At 39.9% G+C, this 22,582-nt stretch overlaps 1 protein-coding gene and 1 pseudogene across 3 annotated transcripts in view; one reads left to right on the top strand and one right to left on the bottom strand.

The window, feature by feature from the left end:
* Positions 1-250: 250 nt before the first annotated feature.
* Positions 251-22,582, top strand: part of LOC114484433 (zinc finger protein 24) — a 35,165-nt gene continuing 12,833 nt past the window's right edge. The window contains exons 1-4 of one of the 3 annotated variants that reach the window (XM_028480587.2): positions 251-344; positions 2,232-2,734; positions 2,984-3,131; positions 5,195-6,890. In XM_028480587.2, the coding sequence (XP_028336388.1) occupies positions 2,315-2,734; positions 2,984-3,131; positions 5,195-5,733 (1,107 nt within the window). In that variant the 5' untranslated portion in view covers positions 251-344; positions 2,232-2,314 and the 3' untranslated portion in view covers positions 5,734-6,890. Of the gene's footprint in view, positions 345-883; positions 1,022-2,231; positions 2,735-2,983; positions 3,132-5,194; positions 6,891-22,582 lie in introns of those variants that run through there. The other 2 variants (XM_055080732.1, XM_055080733.1) reach the window with 2 other exon arrangements.
* LOC102984139 (40S ribosomal protein SA-like) lies at positions 17,953-18,816 on the bottom strand (annotated as a pseudogene).

The following is a 22,582-nucleotide window of genomic DNA, read 5'->3' as shown; positions in this document are numbered from 1 at the left end:
ATCACATGAGATAATGCATGTGAAAAGGCTTATGAAACCGTAAGACTATCTTAGTGGCAGAATTCTTTCTTTTCCTTGTCTTTTAAGCGGAACACAGAAGGCTGGGCTATCCGGAGGAAAGAGGCGCGAGGCCAAGCGTAGCCTCAAAGCAGTCATTGTCGTCGGTCAGCCCTTCCCCCCGCCCGCAGCTCATCTCCATGGTAACGCGGTGCTTCGCCTACCCCCGCCTCCTGGGGCCCGCAGACCGGAAGCAGTCCGCGCCGGGGGCTGCTGGGAAACCGCTTGTGAGTGGCGTTTGTGCGTCCGCCGTGCACAGCGAAGCGGCTGCGGTTCCCGAGCCCGAGGTTTGCGCGAGAGTGGGGGGAAGTGCGTGAGGGGGACTCTGGGCTACGGACCGCTTTGGCAAGAATCAGCGAAGAAGCCTGGCGGGGATCTTTCTCGGCTTCCCGGGAGGCGCGGTGGGGGGGCAGGCCGCGGTCTCCGTGCCCGGCAGTTGGGGGACGGCGAGGGGTAGACGGAAAGCCTGATTGGGCTTTCAGCACCTTCGGAGACTCCTCCATCCCTTGTGTCCTCCGCGACCCTTGCCTTCCCCTCCCCCATCGGCCGGTTTTGTTCTATTTTGAGGCCCTGGCGTCTCGCGGAGAGTTCTGGGATTCTTTTCGGGCGGAGGTGGGAGTGGGCGAACCTCGCGCGGGGCCTGCCGGGACTTGTAGTTCAGCTGGCCGCGGGCGGAAGTACCGTGGCTTCGACGCTGTTGTGGCAGGGTGGGTTTTGGTGTAAGGAAAGCCGCCGGCGCGAGTGCGGGGAAGAAGGGCTGGAGTCGCTGGGGTGGGGGCGGGGTTCGCAGCAGCACTCTGCAGGAGTGAGTGGGGGGGTCACTTGGAACGGGGCTCCCCGCCCACGCACCGTCGGGACCGCGAGCCTGCTCTCCCCGCACCTCCTCACGTCCCACGGGCAGGGTGCTGTATGAGAACGTAAAAGGAAGAGAAATTTATTTTCTGTAGACTGAGCCGTCGATAAGGTAGGGTCTTGGAATAGGAACAGACGAATCTGTAGGCCAAGCCTACGTGTTTGTAAGGGCACCACACTCCAGAGTATATTTAATTACACCTGTATGTGTATTACCTGATAAGATCTTTTCCGATTCCTAGTCTCATGGGGTTACGGTAAATATTTTGGAAATTACTGGCTTTCACATTCCGGGTCCTGAATAGGTACATTGAGTAGCTGCATGGCTCATTCCTAATGGGTATTGTAAACAATGGCATGGGCATGACTGTGCAAATACTAAGGAAAGGATCAGAAATAGCACAAGGTTTCCCTGAAGGTAGAAGCCAGGGAGCCTGTGAGTCACCCAGTGTAAGGACAAGAGTCTGCACCACTGCACGAAGTTACGGTATGAGAGTGCCTTTTCTTCGAAGAATTTTACTGTGATTAATGCCTGTCATTACAAATGTAAAGGTACTTACGGTGCGGTGGGTGACTGAATAATACTTAAGTTTTATGGCACATAGTGGTTGATTTTTATCAACATTATGTATCTGTTACTGAGCAAGTGAATGTTTTTTTCACGTATATTTTAACTCCAGGGAGTTCTTAAACATTTTGAAAATATTTCTTAGCCCTTAAAAAACATTTGTCAAAAGAAATTTTTTAAGCAGATAATGGAAAATGCAGTCCCTGCTTTTGAGGTGACCTAAGTGTGTCAGGGAACACCAATTATGAATTGCAAATAATGTGTTCAAGGGTCAGATGCATTTAAATAACATTGAAGTGGTCTGGTGCTTACTTGGATTCTTTTGATTGTTGAAATAGGTTTTGTAGGTCATAGATAGGCAAACTTTTTCTCTAAAGGGCCAGAGTAAATACTAGGTTTTTCATGCCTTATAGTGTCTATTGCAACTACTCAATTCTGCTATTGCAGCGTGAAGAAATAAATAAAATTTATGGAGACAACTTAATTTCATATCATTTTCACATGTCATGGAGTGTTCTTTTGATTTCTTTCAACCATGTCAAAATGTGAAAACTCTTCTTAGTACAAGCACTGTACAAAAATGGGCACCAGGCTAGATTTGGCCATGAGCTGTAGTTTGCCAGCTTCTGGTTTAGGTTATTGATTGGAATTTTTAACCTAGTAAAAGAATACATTTTTATTTCATTTAATCGGTATGTGTCCAAATTCTTAGACTATTTGGTCATTTATATACTTTTCATTTCTTGTGCCTCAGGAGTGCCTGTGAAGAAGACGGGGTATTTCCCTGAGGCCTATATCCTACCTTGATTGTCTTGTCTTGAAGTATTATAAATCAGGATGTCTGCACAGTCAGTGGAAGAGGATTCAATACTTATCATCCCAACTCCAGATGAAGAGGAAAAAATTCTGAGAGTGAAGTTGGAGGAGGATCCTGATGGCGAAGAGGGGTCAAGTATCCCCTGGAACCATCTCCCTGACCCGGAGGTTTTCCGGCAGCGATTCAGGCAGTTTGGATACCAGGATTCACCTGGGCCCCGTGAAGCTGTGAGCCAGCTTCGGGAACTTTGCCGTCTATGGCTCAGGCCAGAGACCCACACAAAAGAACAAATCTTGGAGCTGGTAGTACTGGAGCAGTTTGTTGCCATCCTACCCAAGGAGCTACAGACTTGGGTTCGAGAGCATCATCCAGAGAATGGAGAGGAGGCAGTGACAGTGCTGGAGGATTTAGAGAGTGAACTGGATGACCCTGGACAGCCGGTAAGCCTGCTGTGTCACGTTCCTGGGTCAGGAGCATTGGCATGGCAGTAGGCGCAGCTGCTGAATTAATTCCACTCAACTAAGTTAAAATTATGTTTCTCTGTCGCTCCCCACCCCCCTGCCCATTATCTATGCTTCTTTGCCATCTAGGCCTCTGCAGCATATGTTTTGTATGGTTTCTTTTGTGTGCGTTTAGGTTTGATTCTCATCACGTTCGTTCTCAACTGAACCAAACCCTATCATTTCCAGGTTTCTCTTCGACGACGAAAACGGGAAGTGTTAGTAGAGGAGATGGTATCTCAAGAAGAAGCTCAGGGATTACCAAGTTCTGAGCTGGATGCCGTGGAAAACCAGCTCAAGTGGGCATCCTGGGAGCTCCATTCCCTAAGGCACTGTGGTGAGGACCCCATGTGGGCAGGAGGGTGAAAGAGGGTGTGGACCTTTTGTCGGGAACTCTGCTTATTTTTACTGTGAGGGAGGCGGGGGATAATCACCTTAACTTGATTGCTTAGACATAGACACACTGTAGGATTTCGATTCTTTCTAATAACAGTTGGTTTGCTAACCTCAGGTCTTTTATTCCTCGACATTAACATCATCAGCCTTTTCTTCTCTTTTACTTCTTTCTTTGAAGGCCTCTCCATTTCAGGCTGGCATTTGCCTTACTCTGAGCCAGCACCCACCCGTAGACCAGGTCGCTCTGTTTCGCATGCAATATTGCTTATTTGCCATCTGTTTCACATCCTTTTAGTTTCCTGCCTAGTCTTCCTGGTACAATAAGCTTACCTGATACCTCTTCAAATCTAGTTTTTTTGTTTATAGTTTATTACTGAAGCTTTTCTGAATTTTAGCTTTTTGTGTGTGTTTTTTTCTTCAAACATCCTACCTAAACTCATTTTTGTTTCCTAAGAAGCTTCTTTTGTAGAAGTGGTATTTAGAGAAAATTCTTCACCTTTTCTAAGTATTTATGCAAAAATATGGCCCCTAGCTATAATAAATATAAGTACAGAAAAATTAAGTAGAAAGCTCATAATTCACTAAGGCTATTCTTTCCCAGTATCTTGGCAGTTAATGCCACATACTTACTTATTTTGATACAACCCCACATATTGCTAAAACCACTGCATTTCTTTTTCATATTTATATGAATTAAAATGAAATTTTGTTTGAGACTGCTTTGGGAATCATTCCTTGAGGTAATTGGAGGTAATGCCAGTGTAATGAGCTCTGAGCAGGCTTCCCCTCTGAATTATGGGGCATTCTTTTGTGCAATAAAGTTTGAGAACCACTGTCTTTGGTTGTTGGAGGTGGCATCTTCCTGGGAACTTCTCCCCTGCCTGAACTTTAGGATGATTCTCGCCTCTTTTTAAGTAGCCTCATTTTAGCAGTCTGGTCTCTACCACACTTGGGAGCTCAATCTTTGTGTGCCATTTGTCACCTTCACACTCACTTCTCTGTTCTTCGAGTCTCCAGACCTCACTGATCCCCTCTAATTCTTCAGCGTCTCTTTGTCAGCCTTCTTTCTGACTATCCCTTTCTTAATCATTTGTCACAGATTTGCTCACTGTTTATAACTTTTTTGAGCAGTGCTGTTCACCCTTTAGTAACTGTGTTTATTCTTTAAGGCTTGAAGTTTCAGGAAGGTCTGAAATGAGACTCACTCATAATCACTGCCTGCCTACAGGTGGGTGATGGTACCTCATGTTGGTAATTTGTGCCGTTCTTTCACTGAACACATCTAACTGAGGCCTGGAAGTAACAACTCGTCTAAATACCATGACAAATACCAAATACATGAGGCTGCTTTTAAAGGAAAACTTTCAGTTATTAAAGGTGCATTGAATTTGTAAGTGTCATGTCCCAAGTTAACACAGGATACTCTCAGCTTACCTTCAGCTTCTTGTCAGGACTCCTATATTCTCCTTTTAGTCTGATCTTGGCTGTGACCTGCCTTGTCCTGCTCATTTTAGAAATAGTCACTTTCTGACAGATTGGTGGTTATTTACACATTGTATTTTCATATAATTTCTCCATTTTTCAAAGCAAAAGAATATTAAAATGATTTCTAATGGCCAATTTTATTTTATTTTTTTCCAGACCTAGCTGCATCACTTTGACTGTCTCTAACAAACTTAGACTCTAAAAAAAATCTGCCATTTTTCTTCCCTTTGGTTTTTGACTACTACTGTATAACCCACTCCCTTATGTTACTACTTTTATTAGGATACAACCTTTTAATTTTTCATGTGCCTATGCTCTCACTTCATTAACCTCATAATCAGCCGTTTCATTTTTTTTCTTTTTTGAGAGTAGGTAACCTTATCACCAGTTTTCATAGTGCTGTTTATAGACATATGCAAGCGATTTACTTTTAGTTCATTTTTTCAAAAATTTTTTCTTCAGGTTTCTTTCCTCTCAGAATAGGAAATGAGTGATATTTACATTTTCTGTTTATTTCAGATGATGATGCTAGGACTGAAAATGGAGCGCTAGCTCCAAAGCAGGAGATTCCTTCAGCAGTAGAATCTCATGAAGTTCCTGGCACTCTCAATATAGGTGTTCCTCAAATTTTTAAATATGGAGAAACCTGTTTCCCCAAGGGCAGGTTTGAAAGAAAGAGAAATCCCTCCCGAAAGAAACAACATATATGCGATGAATGTGGAAAACACTTCAGTCAGGGCTCAGCCCTTATTCTTCATCAAAGAATCCACAGTGGGGAGAAACCCTATGGATGTGTTGAGTGTGGGAAAGCATTCAGCAGGAGTTCCATCCTTGTGCAACACCAGAGAGTCCATACTGGAGAAAAACCTTACAAATGTCTCGAATGTGGAAAAGCCTTTAGCCAGAATTCTGGGCTTATTAATCATCAGAGAATCCATACTGGGGAGAAACCTTATGAATGTGTTCAGTGTGGGAAATCCTATAGTCAAAGCTCAAATCTTTTTAGACATCAGCGAAGACACAATGCAGAGAAACTTCTCAATGTTGTGAAAGTTTAAGAAATGAAAAAAAAAAAAATCAGCACTCAGGTCTTTTTCTTCTGAAATGAAGACAAAATTAAAAACATGAAATGATACATAATAGTTTTCCTATAGACTTAGAAAATCCACTGGGAAATGTAGAAAATTTCCACCCACTATTATTATCTTATCTTGAAAGAAATGGTGTCATACCTGCCTAGAAACTGAAATTTTAAACTTAATTCAGGTGTTAATGCCTAAATCTTCCATGTGATGTTTATATTCTTATTATTTTTCCAAATGAACTACCTGATTCTTTGTCCCTTTGTTAAAACTTTCCTTCTTAGACAGATATGTTATTTGTGTTGATCATTGAAATGTTCTTTACAAGGATACATTCCTTTCTACATTGAAAAGCAATGTAGGAATTGTAAAATCCGAAAACTGAAACCATTTTTTCCAAATTTACCAGTTTTCTTTTACCTAATTTGAATATGCATTTCAGAAAATAGAAGATAAAGGATGACCAAAAACCTCAAAGTGAAATGAGCCTTAAAACTCAGATAAGAAGTGATGATGATGAAACATCAAAAAGTGAATGGGACACCTAGATTGGGGAAGATTGACAAATACTTTGATCCAAGAATTGAAGTATATCAAGCATTTATCTAGGTGTAGTTAGTTTCCTTCCTGCAGGAAAACTCAAAAATAGCTCATCTTACCTGTAATTGGGAAGCATCCCACTAATGAAAATAATGTCCTCTCATGTATCATTAGAAAGTGGACAGTCTAAACAGTAAACAGTTGTAAAACTATGAAGGTAGAAATTATAACACTAGGGAAAGATTTGTAGTGGATGGCAGTGTTGAAGGGCAAATGTAAACAAGAGTGATGGTCTGTCTTGGCTTTTAGAGAACAAAAGACTTGAAGATCTAAGTCGTTATTATTTTTCCTTCGTTTTTGTTAAGGACAGAAAAATCCCTGACAGGTGGGCAACAAGTATCAGGTTTGCGATTTTATGCCTTTGGTACAAAAGGATTGAACACCAGGCTAACAAAGCAGCCATGCATTTATTAAATTTTCTACCGACAAGGCACTGTGCTAGGTACTGTAACCCTGCCATAATTAGGTAGGTATTTCTTCCACTGTAAATCATTGGGGGTTGGTACAAAGCTGTTTCATGTGAGTTAGCCTCTTCCCCCACCTCTGAGATTCCTAGAGCCATAGTTGTCTTACCAGGGCGTTGTATTTGGGTAAAGGAAGACTCAGCTCAAAGAGCTAGCCAGCTCTTCAGCAGTCTTCAGAGGTGAGTCCAAGAGAACTATCACAGTTTGGAGGTTTGTGGGTCTTTTATAAAAAAAAAAAAAAACTAATCAATCTCTAGTAGCATTGAGGTTATACTTACATGTTAAGTTGAATGGGTTCTATTTAAAAAAAAAAAACTAGGTTATAACAACTAGTTTATTAACTGTCAGAGTTGGTGGAACTTTTTTTTTTTCATTTTAAGTCTTAACACATTTTTTTAATGTATAAAAATAATACACATTGTAGTAGTAGGATCATATACTCCTTGTCTGAGAATCCCAAGTACTGTGGTTCTGTTTAGTGGAAAACTCTGAAAGTTAAAATATAGATATGAGAAAAGGCTTTTTTTATAGTGGGCATAATTGTGTGGAAAATGACCCATGTGAATAAAAATATTTCATAGTTCCAGAGGTTTTGGTTACATCTGGTACTAGGATCAAATTAAAAAATGGAAGGTGAGATTTGCATGAGCCTGTTAAAAAGCATACTAATGCGAGGTCAGCTGGTGGAGAAGTGAGGCAGAATGGAGCTTGTTTATAGATTTTCTGATAACAATTATAAGAAATGTGCTTTATAGATTAAGATTTATTGAAGTATAAATATGTAGTAATGATATAATGTATTTTAAGTTATACAAGAATATGTAGGGACTTTTGTTTGGGTCTTCTCTTTGTGGCTGAGAGGAAACAAGTCAATGTCCAATAAAGCTATAAATTCCTCCACTCTAAGATAAAACGGTCTTGGGTTGATTGCTTTATTTATTTATAACTGGCTTCTTTCCAAGTAGGTTTTGAGGTGGCATATTTGGAATACTGCTGGGATGACAGAATTCTTTTATCAGAGTAGGTAAGAAGGGAATAACCTCTTGGTGGCTAGAATTTCATGGTTTTTTTAGATCTTATTTTTCCTATATACAAAGAAGCTTCCCTGTGGTACATTTTTCATAAATGCCAAAGATGTTTGGTATAATGTGAGAGCTTAGAGAAAGAATGAGTTGGTAAATATGAGGTTGTCTTGCCATCTCCGATACCTGTACGTTGTTCAGAAAGGATTCTGAAACTAAGGCAAGGCTCTGTGGGGAAAATGGGTTGGACCCAAAAAAACTGTGTGACAATACACATGAAAAGGAAGTGATGGTCTGTGTACTCACCATCTCTGGTTAGTCTAAGTTCCTGCTAGACAAATTGATTTTAAATAACTATTTGGTGATTTATGATTTCATCCAGACATCCATTTACGTTAACACAGATAATCATATTGGTGATTCTGGGGGTGTGCCCAGCCTCTGATGAAGTGGTGATCTGGCAGTTGCCAAGCAGTGGCATCTGTTGGGTTATCAAATGAGCAGTCATTGTTAACAGCATGCAGACTGCTGATGCCTGTCCAGTAACCACTGAGCATTTATTTGCTCATTACTGCTAAATTTTCTTTTGGTTTTCTTGGAAGTTGAACTCCCCACATTCACACCCCGTTGGCACTTGATCATTTAGCAATATGTCTAATACATTGTGTAAGTTCAAGGGAGAGTTCTATGTACTGAAGTAATCTGCATGCCAGACATTGGATTAGACACTTATCTCACTTAGATTTGTAGACTAGGAAAGCAAGATTTAGAGATTGTGTGACTTGCATGTGGCCAATTAGAGCTAAAACTCAAATCTAGTTCTGTGAATTCCAGGGATGTATATTTTTTCACAGTGCAGTGAATGATGGCTATTAAACCTTGATTGATAAATTTTATGCTTTTATGGTTAACAAATGTAAAAGCTATTAAAACATGCTCGTTTGAGTTTTCTACAGTACAGAAATGTAAAATGAAAAAGGACATTCCTTTTCACAGTCTTAACACAGAAGTAATAATTATTTGGTTTGCTGTTCTTCCAGACTTAGACATATACATAATTAAGCAAAAATGTGTTAATAGCTGACACTTGTCACTGTATACAGGCACTGTTGGAAGTGCTTTACCATGGATTAACTCTTAATCCTCACAGCGATCATATGAGTGTGGTAGGTACATATCCCTGTTTTACATGAACTGCACTGAAACTTGCCTCCTCTCCCTCCCACTTTGATGTAGACGTTATTTTTTTATGGCTACATACTAATCCATTGCATCAATACACTGTAACTTATTTAGCCAACCCCTATTGGGAGGTAATTTGGTTATTTCTGATTCTTTATTATAGGTAAAGGTAGAGTTAACATCCGTATATATTTTGCTGCCTGTGTGGGTATTTCTGTGGGATAAATAGCTAGAAGTGGAATTATTGGGTCAGAAAACATGCACGTTTAACATTTTGAGAAATACCACCAAAAAGATTGTACCGCCTTACAACTCCATCAGTAGTCAGAGTGCCTCTTTGCCTACACTCCCACCAACCCTGAATCCTTCAGTATTTTTGCCACTCTGATAGGCAAAAATTTATTTTTCTTTTCTTTGTTAATAAGAAGGAACATCTTTTCATATGTTTATTGGCCATTTTCATTTCCTATTGTGAATTGCGTTTCCCCGTTTTTTTTAAATTATGGAAGTATAAATGACTACCATCTAGTGTACTTAACTTTTACACAAGACTGAAGAGAGACCCTTTTCTGCAGCGTTTCCTATCACATTCCACTGCCCACAGTTTAGTATACGTTCTTCTGGTCTCCTTTCCATAATTTCCATGTGAATATACATACACATATAAATGCTGTTTTTACATAAATAGGATCATATATATGTATTCTGCAGCTTGCTTTTTTGTCTCAGATCCTGAGGTCTTTAAATTTCTTTAATGGTTGAATATTCAATACTATGAAAATACCATTATTTAACTATTTCCTTATTTTTTTCTTTTGCTATTACATTGCCGAAGTAAAGATCTCTTTCATATCTCTTTGTGCATGTGTGTGAATATGTCTTTAGAATGGCGTATAAGGTAGATTGTTGGGACAAAGGGTGTGCTCTGGTAGATCCACCTTAGCCTTCCCAAAGGCCCTCATAACTTTCTGTTTTCACCAACTGTATAGAAAGTGCTCATTTCCCCATATCGCCTTACCTACACTTGATAATTTTTATTTGATGGGCAAAAAAAAAAGGATCATTTTGCATTTCCCTGGTTAATGGTGAGTTTGAGGTTATTTACATATATTTATTGGCCATTTATAGTTTTATCATGGATTGTTTGTATCCTTTACCTGCTTTTCTGTTGGGTTATGTGTGGATATATGTTGTTTCTGTTCAGCATCTCTTTCCCCATCTTGTGATAACAATCCTTACTTATTGTGGGGAACCCATTCCCTGTGGCTTAGGTGAGTACATAACCAGGCCTGGCCCTCCTGAGTCCCACAGCTCCTTAGCCACAGTGATTAAAGAATGGGCATGTAACTCAAGCCAGGCTAAAGAAAGCCCTCAACAGAACTTCTGCTGGAACGCTTGGAAAGAACGCTCGACAGAGATCTCACGAACTAAGGACTGTGTAAGCCTGGAAATTTGTACCATGTGGAGAGAGTCTGAGGGGAAACTCAGAGGCTAGCAGAAAGGAATGAGAACTAAGTTCTGATGTCACTTTTCTGGAGGCCCTAGATCCAGCTGTGCCTGAAGCCTGCCCTACCTCTGGACTTTAACGTTTTGTGAGCCAATAAAGTCCCTTTCTTGTTTAAGATAATTGAATTGGATTTCTGTCCTGATTAATATAGGTTATTTGTATTTTCTTATCAATTTTTAGAAAACCTTTGTAATTTTAAATTCTAGACTTATACTTAATGCACTACATAGGTTAATAAAATTAGCATGGTGTTCCATGATTTGGCCTCTGTCAACCTCTACCATTTGTTACTCTACTCTCTACGCCACACACCACACACATACACTTTAAATTCCAGCAATAACTGAACATTGGTGTTGGCAGTGTCTATAGATGAAAAACTTCACACAATCAGGTCTTTGGCATTTCTCTTCTGTCCTTCCTACAGATTCATTAACTTGGGACTCAGACGGGATTACACTGCTGAGTCTATGCTGTACCCACCTCCAACCATTGCTCTTGGGGTGTTTGCCTGAAGCATCCCCTGTATGTGGCCCTTGGACTTCCTCCCCATGGCCTCCACTCCCCTGCCTCCCCCCAACAAGGTTCTCTGGAGTCCTTTTTTTAAAATTTTCAGGCCTGTGGATTTGAAGTTGCTCAGGTCCAAGAGTGTTCTGGGGTTTACATCTATTGATTTTGGAAACTACAGATGGCAATGGAAAAAAAGGAAAGCATATTGTTCGACGTGATGAATGGTAAAGGGAAACTATATTGGGAAAGAAAGGATCACAAAACAACAAGGAGGAAAAGTATTGCAATTTAGATAGGTTGTCCAAGGAAGATTTCACTAATAGTGAAATTTGAGAAAAGATACGAATGAGTATAAGGAAGTCCACGAGACTCTGGAGGAAAGATGTTCTAGGCATGGGAACAGCAAGCGCGAAGAACTTGATGTAGGAGCAATACCTGATTTGTTCAAGAGACAGCAAGGAGGCCGGTGTGGCTGGAGCAGAATGAAAAGGGGGAAAGTAGTGGATGAAGCCAGAGAAATGAGTTAAGGGTGGAGGGTAGGGCCAGATCATGGAAGACCTGGTTAGCCACTGGTGAGGACTATGACTTTTACTTTGAATGAGATGGGAAACTATTAGAGGTTTGGGGCAAAGGAGTGTAATGAGTAGGTGCTGAGAATAGAATAAAGCAGTGTCCAGCTATCTCGTATCTTTAAATTCTTAAAAAATATAATTCTATAATATACTATTAATATATAAACTAATATATAATAGGAAAAGTTTAGAAATAGAAATCACCCCAAAAGTCACCCATGAGTCCACATAGTAACAGCCCATTAACATTTTTGTTTGTTTGTTTTTTGTGGTACGCGGGCCTCTCACTGCTGTGGCCTCTCCCGTTGCGGAGCACAGGCTCCGGACGCGCAGGCCCAGCGGCCATGGCCCACGGGCCCAGCCGCCCCGCGGCATGTGGGATCTTCCCGGACCAGGGCACGAACCCGTGTCCCCTGCATCGGCAGGCGGACTCTCAACCACTGCGCCACCAGGGAAGCCCCCCATTAACATTTTTATGTTCTCTCTACGCCTATATTATTCTCTATATACCTATCCCCATCTATACCTATTATACCACGTTTAAAACAGAAAGAAAAATCTAGAAAACAGTAAACAAAATGTCCATATCTTGGTTTGTTAATCTTAGTGCCTCTTTCCTCGTAAACTTTGGATCAACTGTGCTTCTGCCAGAGGCTAGCATCTTCATTGGATCTAAGCCACCCTCTCGCACCTACTCAAAGGCATACCCCCCAATAATCCTCACCTCTTGCATTATCAAATTTTCCTCTCCTGAATTTTTAATTAGCATGCAAATATACTTTTAAAAAGTCACTCACATAGCCTTCAGACCAAGATGACTAACCTACCTGAACAAGTACAATACCAGACAAAATATATCAAACAGAAGCAAAGGATGGGGGAGACGTGATCCCTGAAATGGGAAACATGAAGCAAACTTGGGTTCCCTCAGTTTACTGCCTGGAGAGAGTTTCTAGGCTACAGCACAGGGAGGGAGAACTCAAGCAGAGCTTGATCGTCTCCCTAAGTTGAGATGATGGAGCAAGGGGCCCTGAGAGGCCAAGTGACTAAATTGGCAGGGCAGGGTACCAAAAAGGAGAGACCTAAACGCTGGAGGTCTGCAGAGGGTCCCTCACAAGTATTCAGTTGAGTGCTGATGAACACCTGTGTAAAGAAACTACCTGAGGTTGGGGAAAGAATCATCCAGAAGGATTAGGGGGAAAAAAATCACTGGAACTCACAAAGTGCCAGTAATAGTACCATCGGTGAGGGCAGAAAACCTCCTAATTCACAGGACGTCAGAGCAATGGCTCTCAAACGATGGCAGTTTTATGCCCCGCCCCACCCCCGCCAGGAGACAATTGGTAGTATCTGGAGACATTTTTGGTTTTCATAACCAGAGAAGATGGGCTCTACTGGCATCTACTGGGTAGAGGCCAGAGATGCTGCTAAACATCCTACAATGAATTATCCAGCCTTAAATATCAATAGTGCTGAGGTTGAGAAACTCTGGGTTCGAATAGTAGAGTCTTGCCTGCATAGGAGAAAAAAAATGAACCCTAGACTAAACACTGCCTGAAAGATACTTAATAGCAAGACCTAAGAGAATAAAACTGCCCAAGTAATTTAAACACATCCCAGAACAAAGCTCAAGAATATATATATTAAAAATATTCAGTACCTAACAACATACAATACAAAATGACTGGCATCCAATCAAAAATTGGATAACTCATAAGTCATGCAAAGGGGCAGGAAAATACAACCCATAATAAGAAAAACCACTCCATCAAATTGACCCAGAGATGACAAAGAATTAGACAAGCTCATTAAAACAATTATTAAACTATTCCATATGATCAAGAAGCTAGTGGAAGTATTGAACATGCTCAGTAGCAAAATGAAAGCTATAAAAAATCAACCAAATTAAGCTTTTAGAGATAAAAACTACAATGTCTTGAGATTTTTAAAAAGTGCACAGATGGGATTAACTGTGGATTAAACATAATAGAAGAAAAGAATTAAAAAATCATGGTAGATAAGACATAACAAAAGAAACCATCCAAAATGAAAAACGGGCAAATAAAACCTAAGAAAAATTGAACAGAGCTGTAGTACAGCTTCAAGCAGCCTAATATGTGTAAGAGTAATTAGAGTTCCTGAAGGTGAGGGGAGGGAGGAGGAATAGAGAAATATTTGAAAAAAATAATCTCTGGGATGCAGCTCTTATTGGTAAATTTTTAGTAATGAAATACTTATACTAGAAAAAAAAAGTCTCAATTACTTCAGCTTCCACCTTAAGAAACCAGAAAAAGAATAAATTAAACCCAAAGTAAAGAGAAGAAAAGAAATAAAGATTAGATTGGAAATCAACAAAATAGAAAACAGAAAAACAAAAGAAAAATCAATTTCTATACTCTATTTAAACCAAAAGCTAACTTTTAAAAAAGATTAATAAAATTCATAAACTTCTAGCCAGACTGATCAGGAAAAAAAAAAGTTGAAGATACAAATTATAACAGGAATGAGAGGTGTGACATTACTGTATATTACCAAATTCTTCTCCACATAGAGTGCTAATCAATGGGAATTCCCTGGTGGTCCAGTGGTTAGGACTCGGCGCTTTCATTGCCGTGGCCCTGGTTAGGGAACTGAGATCCCGCACGCAAGCAGCATGGTGTGGCCAAACAAGACAAAACAAAAGAAGAGTGCTAATCAAGTTTGCCAACCTCCATATTGCTGATTTCAATATTCATTTATTACTTATATTGCTTGAGCCATCAGCAGTATTTTGCATAATTGATGTATCTTCATTTGGCTTCAAGAAACAACATGCTTGGTTTTTCTCTACCTCATGGGACATTTCTTTTCAGTCTCGATGCTGGTATTTCCTCACCTCTCTGGACTTCAGTATGTTGGAGTGCCTGAGGGCTCAGTGTTCAAATCTCTTCTTTTTTCTACCTATGTTCACTTCCTAGGTAATCTCATCTGGTCTTAGATCTTTATTACCTAGGACTCCAAAATCTATATTTCAGCCTAGATCTCTTCTCTGAACCAGAGGCTCATATATCCCTTTGCCTACCAGACATCTCCACTCTGATACCTGCTTTAATCTGGGTTCCTAAGAAAATAGAGCATAAAATTAAACCTTATTGTTACCACTTTATTGGTGTGATGCAATCCTGGAACAGGATGACTGAAGGTAAACGGGCGGTGAAGCAGGGAGAAAGAGAGAACAAATACAGGTGGGTGTTACTGAGTGTCTACAGCATAGGCACTGCAGCCTGGTGGGCCTGCAACCTCAAGGGTTGGTGCAGGCAGTCTTCTTAGAGGGTCATCAGTATCACAGAGCAGAAACTCTGGCCCTGCAAATAGGAGGAGGCTTATAAACTAGGCTCGGTACAGTGACTAATTAGGCATCTTAAACCCAACATGTCCCAATCAAATTTTTAATTTCTCCCCAAACATGTTCTTCTTGTAGTCTTCTTCATCTTAGAAAGTGGCAACTTTGTCCTCCCAGTTGGTCAGGCCATAGCCTCCCTGATTTCCTGCTTGCTCTGCTTCACTCAGTTCTCCCCACAGCATCCAGATCATGTTCAGACTGTGTCACTTCTCTGCTCAAAATCCTCTTCCTCCTCGCTCTGTTTGAATGTCAAAAGGGCATTGTGTCTGTAACTTACTCTTAAACAATTCAGGGAAAACTTAACATATCTATATATGTAGATATACATATATCCGGGTATATAGCATAAGTAGATAGAGAATTATAAAGCAAATGTGATAAAATAATACTTGGGGAATCTGGGTGAAGCATATATAGGAATTCTTTGTTCTATTCTTGCAATTTTTCTGTAAGTTTGAAATTATCTCAAAATTCAAAGTTAAAGAAAACTTAATGGCCTGGAAAGGGAGGAGTGAATTACTAAAGGAAAATCAGGTAAGGTGCTGTTATTGAGAAAGCTTGGGGCAGGGAGAGGGAGAAGGGAATATTGAGAAAGCAGTTAGAAATATCCCCTACAGCCATATTTAAAATGAAGATGAAGAGCTATGTTTATGGATGTGAAAATGTTTATGATAGGGCTTCCCTGGTGGCGCATCGTTAAGAATCTGCCTGCCAATGCAGGGGACACGGGTTCGATCCCTGGCCCGGGAAGATCCCACATGCTGCAGAACAACTAAGCCTGTGAGCCACAACTACTGAAGCCCATGCACCTAGAGCCCATGCTGTGCAACTAGAGAAGCCACCGCAATGAGAAGCCCGTGCACCGCAACGAAGAGTAGCCCCCGCTCGCCGCAACTAGAGAAACCCCGCACGCAGCAACAAAGAACCAACACAGCCAAAAATAAAACAAATAAATAAATTTATTTTAAAAATGTTTATGATACAACAATGGGAAAATTTTCATTTGCCATCATCAATATCATTTTTGGAAAAAAGTACACAAATGTTTATGTAGAATGGCACTCATCAAAATACTAAGTTTGCTAAGTAGGCTTCTGGAGATAAATGACTTTTATCTTTATTCTTTTACATAGTATCTTTTTTTTTTTTAACAGCAAGCTAGCAGCACATTTATAATCAGCAAAAAAAAAAAATCAATAAAAGTTAAAAAAAATTCTCATTTAGATCAGGGGTCAGCAAACATTTTCTGTAAAGGGCCAGATAGTAAATATTTTCAGCTTTGAGGGCCATACAGTTTCTGCTGCAACTATGCAACTCTGCCTTTATAGCAGAAAGCAGCCTTAGATAACTCACAAACAAATGGGTGAGGCTGTGTTCCATTAAAACAGTGGCTGGCTGGCCTTCCTGCAGTAGTTTGTAGACCCCTGATTTAGAAGAATACTTTTTCCCTAAAGCATGGCTTACAGGAAAGGAATATTCTCATTCTTCTGGAGTTTTCTATAGGGCCCCCTTGACCAACTGACAGTCTGGGAATTCCACTGGCCCCATGTAATTAGCTATATCATTGAGTAAGCAGACTAAATAAAATTTAGTGAAAGCATTTAAACAGAACCACATTTATAAACAAACACCTTGTCTGGAGAAGTGTAGTGTAAGTGATAAATATGCATTGTATGATATTGTAGATAGTTAGATTCAGTCTGCCTGCCACTGGATCCCAACTGTTGGAAAGAGATTCCTTTTAATGTGCCCTGGAGGCTCAGATGCAGCTCCCTGACAGCTGGAGTGATCAAAGGCCTGAAAGCCATCCTAGGGAGATGCGGAGAAATGCGTGTGCCAAAATCCTTGGGAAAGCCATGCCTCCTGGTCTAGTTCCAGGAAGGAAATCTTCTTCTGTAAAGAACATAATCCACAGCTTCCATAAAATTAGTTGGGTAGTGTATTGTCTTTTTCTTTTACCCTGAAGAGATTGTGTAAGATTGCTTTATTTCTTCCTTTAATGTCTGGAAGTATTCCCTGCTGAGATATCTGGCTTGGACTATTCTTGATGGGAAAAATTTAAGTTACAGATAATTTCCTTTTTTTTTCCTTTTTGGCCACCCCGGCAGTGAAAGTGCCACGTCCTAACCGCTGGACCACCAGAGAATTCCCAATAATTTCCTTAATAGACACAGAACTATTTAGATTTTATATTTCTTTTTTTTTCTTTCTTTTTTTTTAAAGCCATTGAGCTGGACATTTTATTTATTTAAATTTAATTAATTAATTTAGTTTTGGGCTGTGTTGGGTATTTGTTGCTGCGCGCGGGCTTCCTCTAGTTGCGGCGAGCAGGGGCTGCTCTTCGTTGCAGTGTGCGGGCCTCTCATTGTGGTGGCTTCTCTTGTGGAGCACAGGTTCTAGGCGTGTGGGCTTCAGTAGTTGTGGCTCTTGTGCTCAGTAGTCGTGGCTCGCGGGCTCTAGAGTGCAGGCTCAGTAGTTGTGGTGCATGGGCTTAGTTGCTCCATGGCATGTGGGATCTTCCCCGACCAGGGATCGAACCCGTGTCCCCTGCATTGGCAGGTGGATTCTTACCCACTGTGCCACTGGGGAAGTCCCAGATTTTATATTTCTCATTGTGTTAATTTTGGGTAAATTTTATAATTTTTTAGGTAAAATTATGAATCATATCCTTTATATTACACCTGTAGTGGCTGTAGATCTGTGCTGATGGCCACTTTTGCATTCCTTACATTGACAAACGGGACTTCTCTCTGTTTCTTGATCAGTTTTGCTGGGGGATTGTCAATTTTATTCTTTCCCCAAAATGAGCTTCTGGCTTTTCTCTTTTAAAATGTGTGCTTTCTATTTCATTAATTCATGCTCTACTATTTCCTTCCTTCTATTTTCTTTTTTTAAAGAAACTGTTGATTTTTCATCAACTTCACTTCCATTTTCTCTTTAAGGTCTACGGGAGAACAGCTTAAAGCCAATCAGTGGTCGTCCCTCCCCATTCAGTGTCCTGACCAGTGGGAGCTGCAGGCCAGTCTTCAGGAGGGAGCTGCTGAATAGGCACACAGGGCACCTATACATCTGCAGCCCAGTCTGGGATCTCAGGTTGAGTAGCAGTAAACTCAGGAGCTAGAGCTGTCCATTCGCACCGAAATTCCTCCTTAGTCACAGACTTTTCAGCAGTGGCCTTCTCTTCCTTTTCAGTCTCTTCCAGGTGTGTGTGGAAGTAGAGGTCAGGCATGACCTCCCGTGGGTGTCCACGGGTGATGGTGCCACACATGCGCAGAACTTCCAGGGTCAGCACCCACCACCTCGGACCCCCTGAGTGAGCTCCCTTGTTGCTGTAGGGAATGGCAATGCCCATAGAACACAGAGTTGAGTCTGTGTTACACAGAGCAATGGTGGGCAGGTTAACATAAGACACCTGTGTGAGAGGCTGGTGGGCAGCCCTGAGGTCAGTAACCACCAGAAGTCTCTGCTCCTGGAAGGCTGCCTGGATCTGGTGAGTAAAGCTTCCAGGAGTGACACAGTCAGCAGTAGGAGTGGCTCCAGCGGCAGCAGCAAACTCAGCACAGCTTGCCGGCCGGTATTTCTGGAGGATACGACACTGACATCAGTTGAGTTTTCAGTGGCATCAATGGCACAAGCTGCCAGCAGAAACTTCTCCCAGATTCTCTTCAGATTTATGAGGCAGATGCCATCATTTTTCCTTTTGTAGAGGCACTGTTCCATTTGGAAGTCAAGGCTGGTGTCACCCTAAGTGGGTTCCTTATGTAAGGAATTTGAGGACCTCCTCTTCCTTCATTTGCAGGACATCAAGGGCTCTGGACATTGTGAATATTTCTCTTTAAGTTATGATGAGAAACCAGAACGACCCTTATGGATCTCATCCTACTTTCTTCAGATTTACTTGCTATTCTTTTTCTAACTTCTTGTGATGGATACTCAAATCATTGAATTTTAGCCTTTTTTTCCCCTAATAATATCACTATTATCCAGATAAACATATATTCTAATTTCTATTGTGCTTTCTTCCTTTACCCATGGGTAATTTAAATTGTTTTTCTTAATTTCCAAACATTTGGGAATTTTTTTAAGTGTGTGTGTTATTGATTTCTAGCTAATTTCATTGTTATGTGAAAACATATGCTAAGTCTGTGCTGTCCAATATGTAGTCACTAACGAGATGTGGCTATATAAATTAATTAGAATGAATAAAATGTAGTTCATCAGTCACACATTTTAAGTGTTCAGTAGTCACATGTGGCTAGTGACTACTGTGTTGACTATGGTGTCTATTGTATTGAACAATGCAGATAGAACACAGAAAATTCTATTGTACAGCCTTACTCTAAATGATTTCAATCTGATGAAATTTGTTGAAGCTTGCTGCATATGCTTGCTGAATATACAAACCTGCATATGCTCAGTTTTGGAACATGTTCTCTGTGCACCTAAAAAGAATCAAGGTTTCTGTCATTGTTGGTTGTACTGTTATCTAATATGTCCATTAGGTCGTTTTGTTAATCATATTGTCCACATATACTATATTCTTAGACATTTTTTCTGCTTGTCCTCTTTTACTAAGAGAGTTGTGTAAAAGTCTCCTACTAGGATTGTAGATTTATCTCTTTCTAATTTTAGTTTTGTCAATTTTAGTTTTATATACTTTGAAGCAAAATTATTAGATGTATACACTTTTAGAATATTTCTATTTTCTTGGTAAATTGACTCATCAATAGAAATGTCCCGTTTTATCTCTAGGAAGACTTTTGCTTTAAAGTCTACTTCTTGTTTGATATTGGTACAGCTATTAGCACCTTTCTTTTGGTTAGTGTTTGAATGCAGTATCTTTTTTCCATACTTGTATTTTAACTTTCCTGGATTCTGGTAGTTGTATCTCAAGTAAGTACTACATGATTAATTTAAAAAATTCTAGTCAAGAATCTTCGTCTTGTGTCCACTTGCATGTAATATAATTACTGGTGTATTTGGGCTTACATCTATCATGATCCTATTTGTTATCTATTTGTCTTGCCTATTTATATTCTTTTTCCCTTGCCTTCTTTGAGATTAATCAATTTTTATTACTCCATTTTACTTTTTGTTAATTTGTTAGTTATATTCCTCTTTCACTCTAGCGATTACAACATGCACCCTTGGTTTATTAGAACCTAATATAAATTAGTACTTCTACCATCCCTCTGAGAATGTATTTAGTTCCTAACTTTAGGCATTATTATCTTTTCTTACAGTTAATATTCATTTAGATTTACCTTCAGATTTACACTTTCCATGTCTCTTCATTTCTTCCTAAACTGTTTTTTCCTTGTGCCTGAAGAACTCCTTTTAGTATTTTTTTGTTTGAGTATGTAGGCAATGAATTCTCTCATTTTTTTTTGTCTGGAAATGTCTTCACATTGTCTTTACTTTTGAAAGTTATACTTCCAAGATATTTCATTATCTTCTGGCTTTATGTTGAGAAGTTAAACCTCAGTCTCTTTGTTGCTTATTTGAATATAATGTTTTTCCCCTTTTTTCGATTTTTCTCTTTTTCTTTGCTTTTGTTAGGTACTATGATGTCCCCAGGTATACTTTTCTTTGTAGTTTTTGGTGTCTGTGTTGCTCCTTTAATGTATGACTTGATTATTCATGAGGGTTGGAAAATTCTTGACCACTCTTTCTTTAAATAAAGCCTTTGTCCCATCATCTCTTACTTCATTTTGAGACTCAGATTATGTGTATGTTAGGCCTTTTTTTCCATATCAGATATGATTCCTATGCTCTCTTCTGTATCTTCTATAATTTTTTCCCTCCATGTTTCAGCCTTCATGTTTTCTACTTATGTAGTTTTCACTAACTCCCATTTCAGTGTATCCAATTTGCTAGGTACTTCATGTAAGTGGGATCATAAGATATTTGTCCTGTGCCTGGCTTATCTCACTTAGCATGATGTCTTCAGTGTTCCTCCATGATGTAGTGTATATCAACATTTCTTTTCTCTGTAATGCTGAGTAATATTCTATTGTATGTATACACCACATTTTGTTTATCCATTTATCTGTCAATGGACATTTAGGTTGTTTTCAGCTTTTGGCTATTGTGAACAATGCTGCTATGAACATCAGTGTACAAATATTTGAGTCCCTTCTTTCAATTATTTTGGGTATATACCCAGAAGTGGAATTGCTGGATCATATTGTAATTCAATGTTTACGTTTTTAAAAAAAAATTAATCAATTAATTAATTAAGTTTTGGCTGTGTTGGGTCTTCGTTTCTGTGCGAGGGTTTCCGAGCAAAAGCGGCAAGCGGGGGCCACTCTTCATTGCGGTGCGCAGGCCTCTCACTGTCGCAGCCTCTCTTGTTGCGGAGCACAGGCTCCAGACGCACAGGCTCAGTAGTTGTGGCTCACGGGCCCAGTTGCTCCGTGGCATGTGGGATCTTCCCAGACCAGGGCTCGAACCCGTGTCCCCTGCATTGGCAGGCAGATTCTCAACAACTGCGCCACCAGGGAAGCCCTATGTTTACTTTTTTGAAGAACCACCATACTGTTTCCTACAGTGGATGCAACATTTTACATTCCCATCAGCATTGTGCAAGTGTTCCAACTTCTACACTTCCTCACCAACAATATTATTTCCTTACTTCCTTCCATCCCTCCTTCCTTTCTTTCTTAAATAATGGCTATCCTAATGATCAGTGATGTTGAACATCTTTTTACGTGCTTTTTGACTATCTGTATACCATCTTTGGAGAAATGTCTATTCAAGCCATTTGACCAATTAAAAAAATCTGGTTAGTTTTTGTTGTTGTTGAGTTGTAGGGGTTCTTTATATATTCTGGATATTAATCCCTTATCTGATATACGATTTTCAAATATTTTCTCCCATTCCATTGATTGCATTTTCATTCTGTTAATAGTGTCCTTCGATGCACAAAAGTTTTTAATTTTGATGAAGTCCAATTTACCTATTTTTTCTTTTGTTTCCTATGCTTATGTTGTCATATCCAAGAAATCACTGACAAATCCAATTGCATGAAGACTTCCTTAATGTTTTCTTCTAAGAGTTTTGTAGTTTTAGCTCTTATGTTTAGGTCTTTGATCCTCTTTTTTTTTTTTGCCATGCTGTGCAGTATGTGGGATCTTAGTTCCCTGACCAGCGATCAAACCCGTGCTCCCTGCAGTGCAAGTGCAGAGTCTTAACAACTGGACCGCCAGGGAAGTCCCCTTTGATCCACTTTGAGTTAATTTTTGTATATGATGTAAGGCAATGGTCAACCTTCATTCTTTTGTATGTTGATATCCAGTTTTCCCGATACCATTTACTGAGAAAACTGTCTTTTACCCATTGAATGGTCTTGACACCCTTGTTGAAAATCATTTGACCATTTATGGGTGGGTTTATTTCTGGGCTCTCTATACTATTCCATTGGTTTATACATTTGTCTTTATGCAAGTATCACACTGTTTCTATTACTGTAGCTTTGTAAGTTTTGAAATCAGGAAGTGTGAGATTTCCAACTTTGTTCTTTCTCAAGATTGTTTTGACTATTGAGGGTCCCTTGATATTCCGTATCAGTTTTAGGATGGATTTTT

The sequence above is a fragment of the Physeter macrocephalus genome, chromosome 19 (genome assembly GCF_002837175.3).
Source record: "Physeter macrocephalus isolate SW-GA chromosome 19, ASM283717v5, whole genome shotgun sequence".
In the NCBI taxonomy this organism is placed as follows: domain Eukaryota; kingdom Metazoa; phylum Chordata; class Mammalia; order Artiodactyla; family Physeteridae; genus Physeter; species Physeter macrocephalus.
Note: the sequence above shows the minus strand (reverse complement) of the source record. Positions and strands in the feature narration are given on the sequence as shown.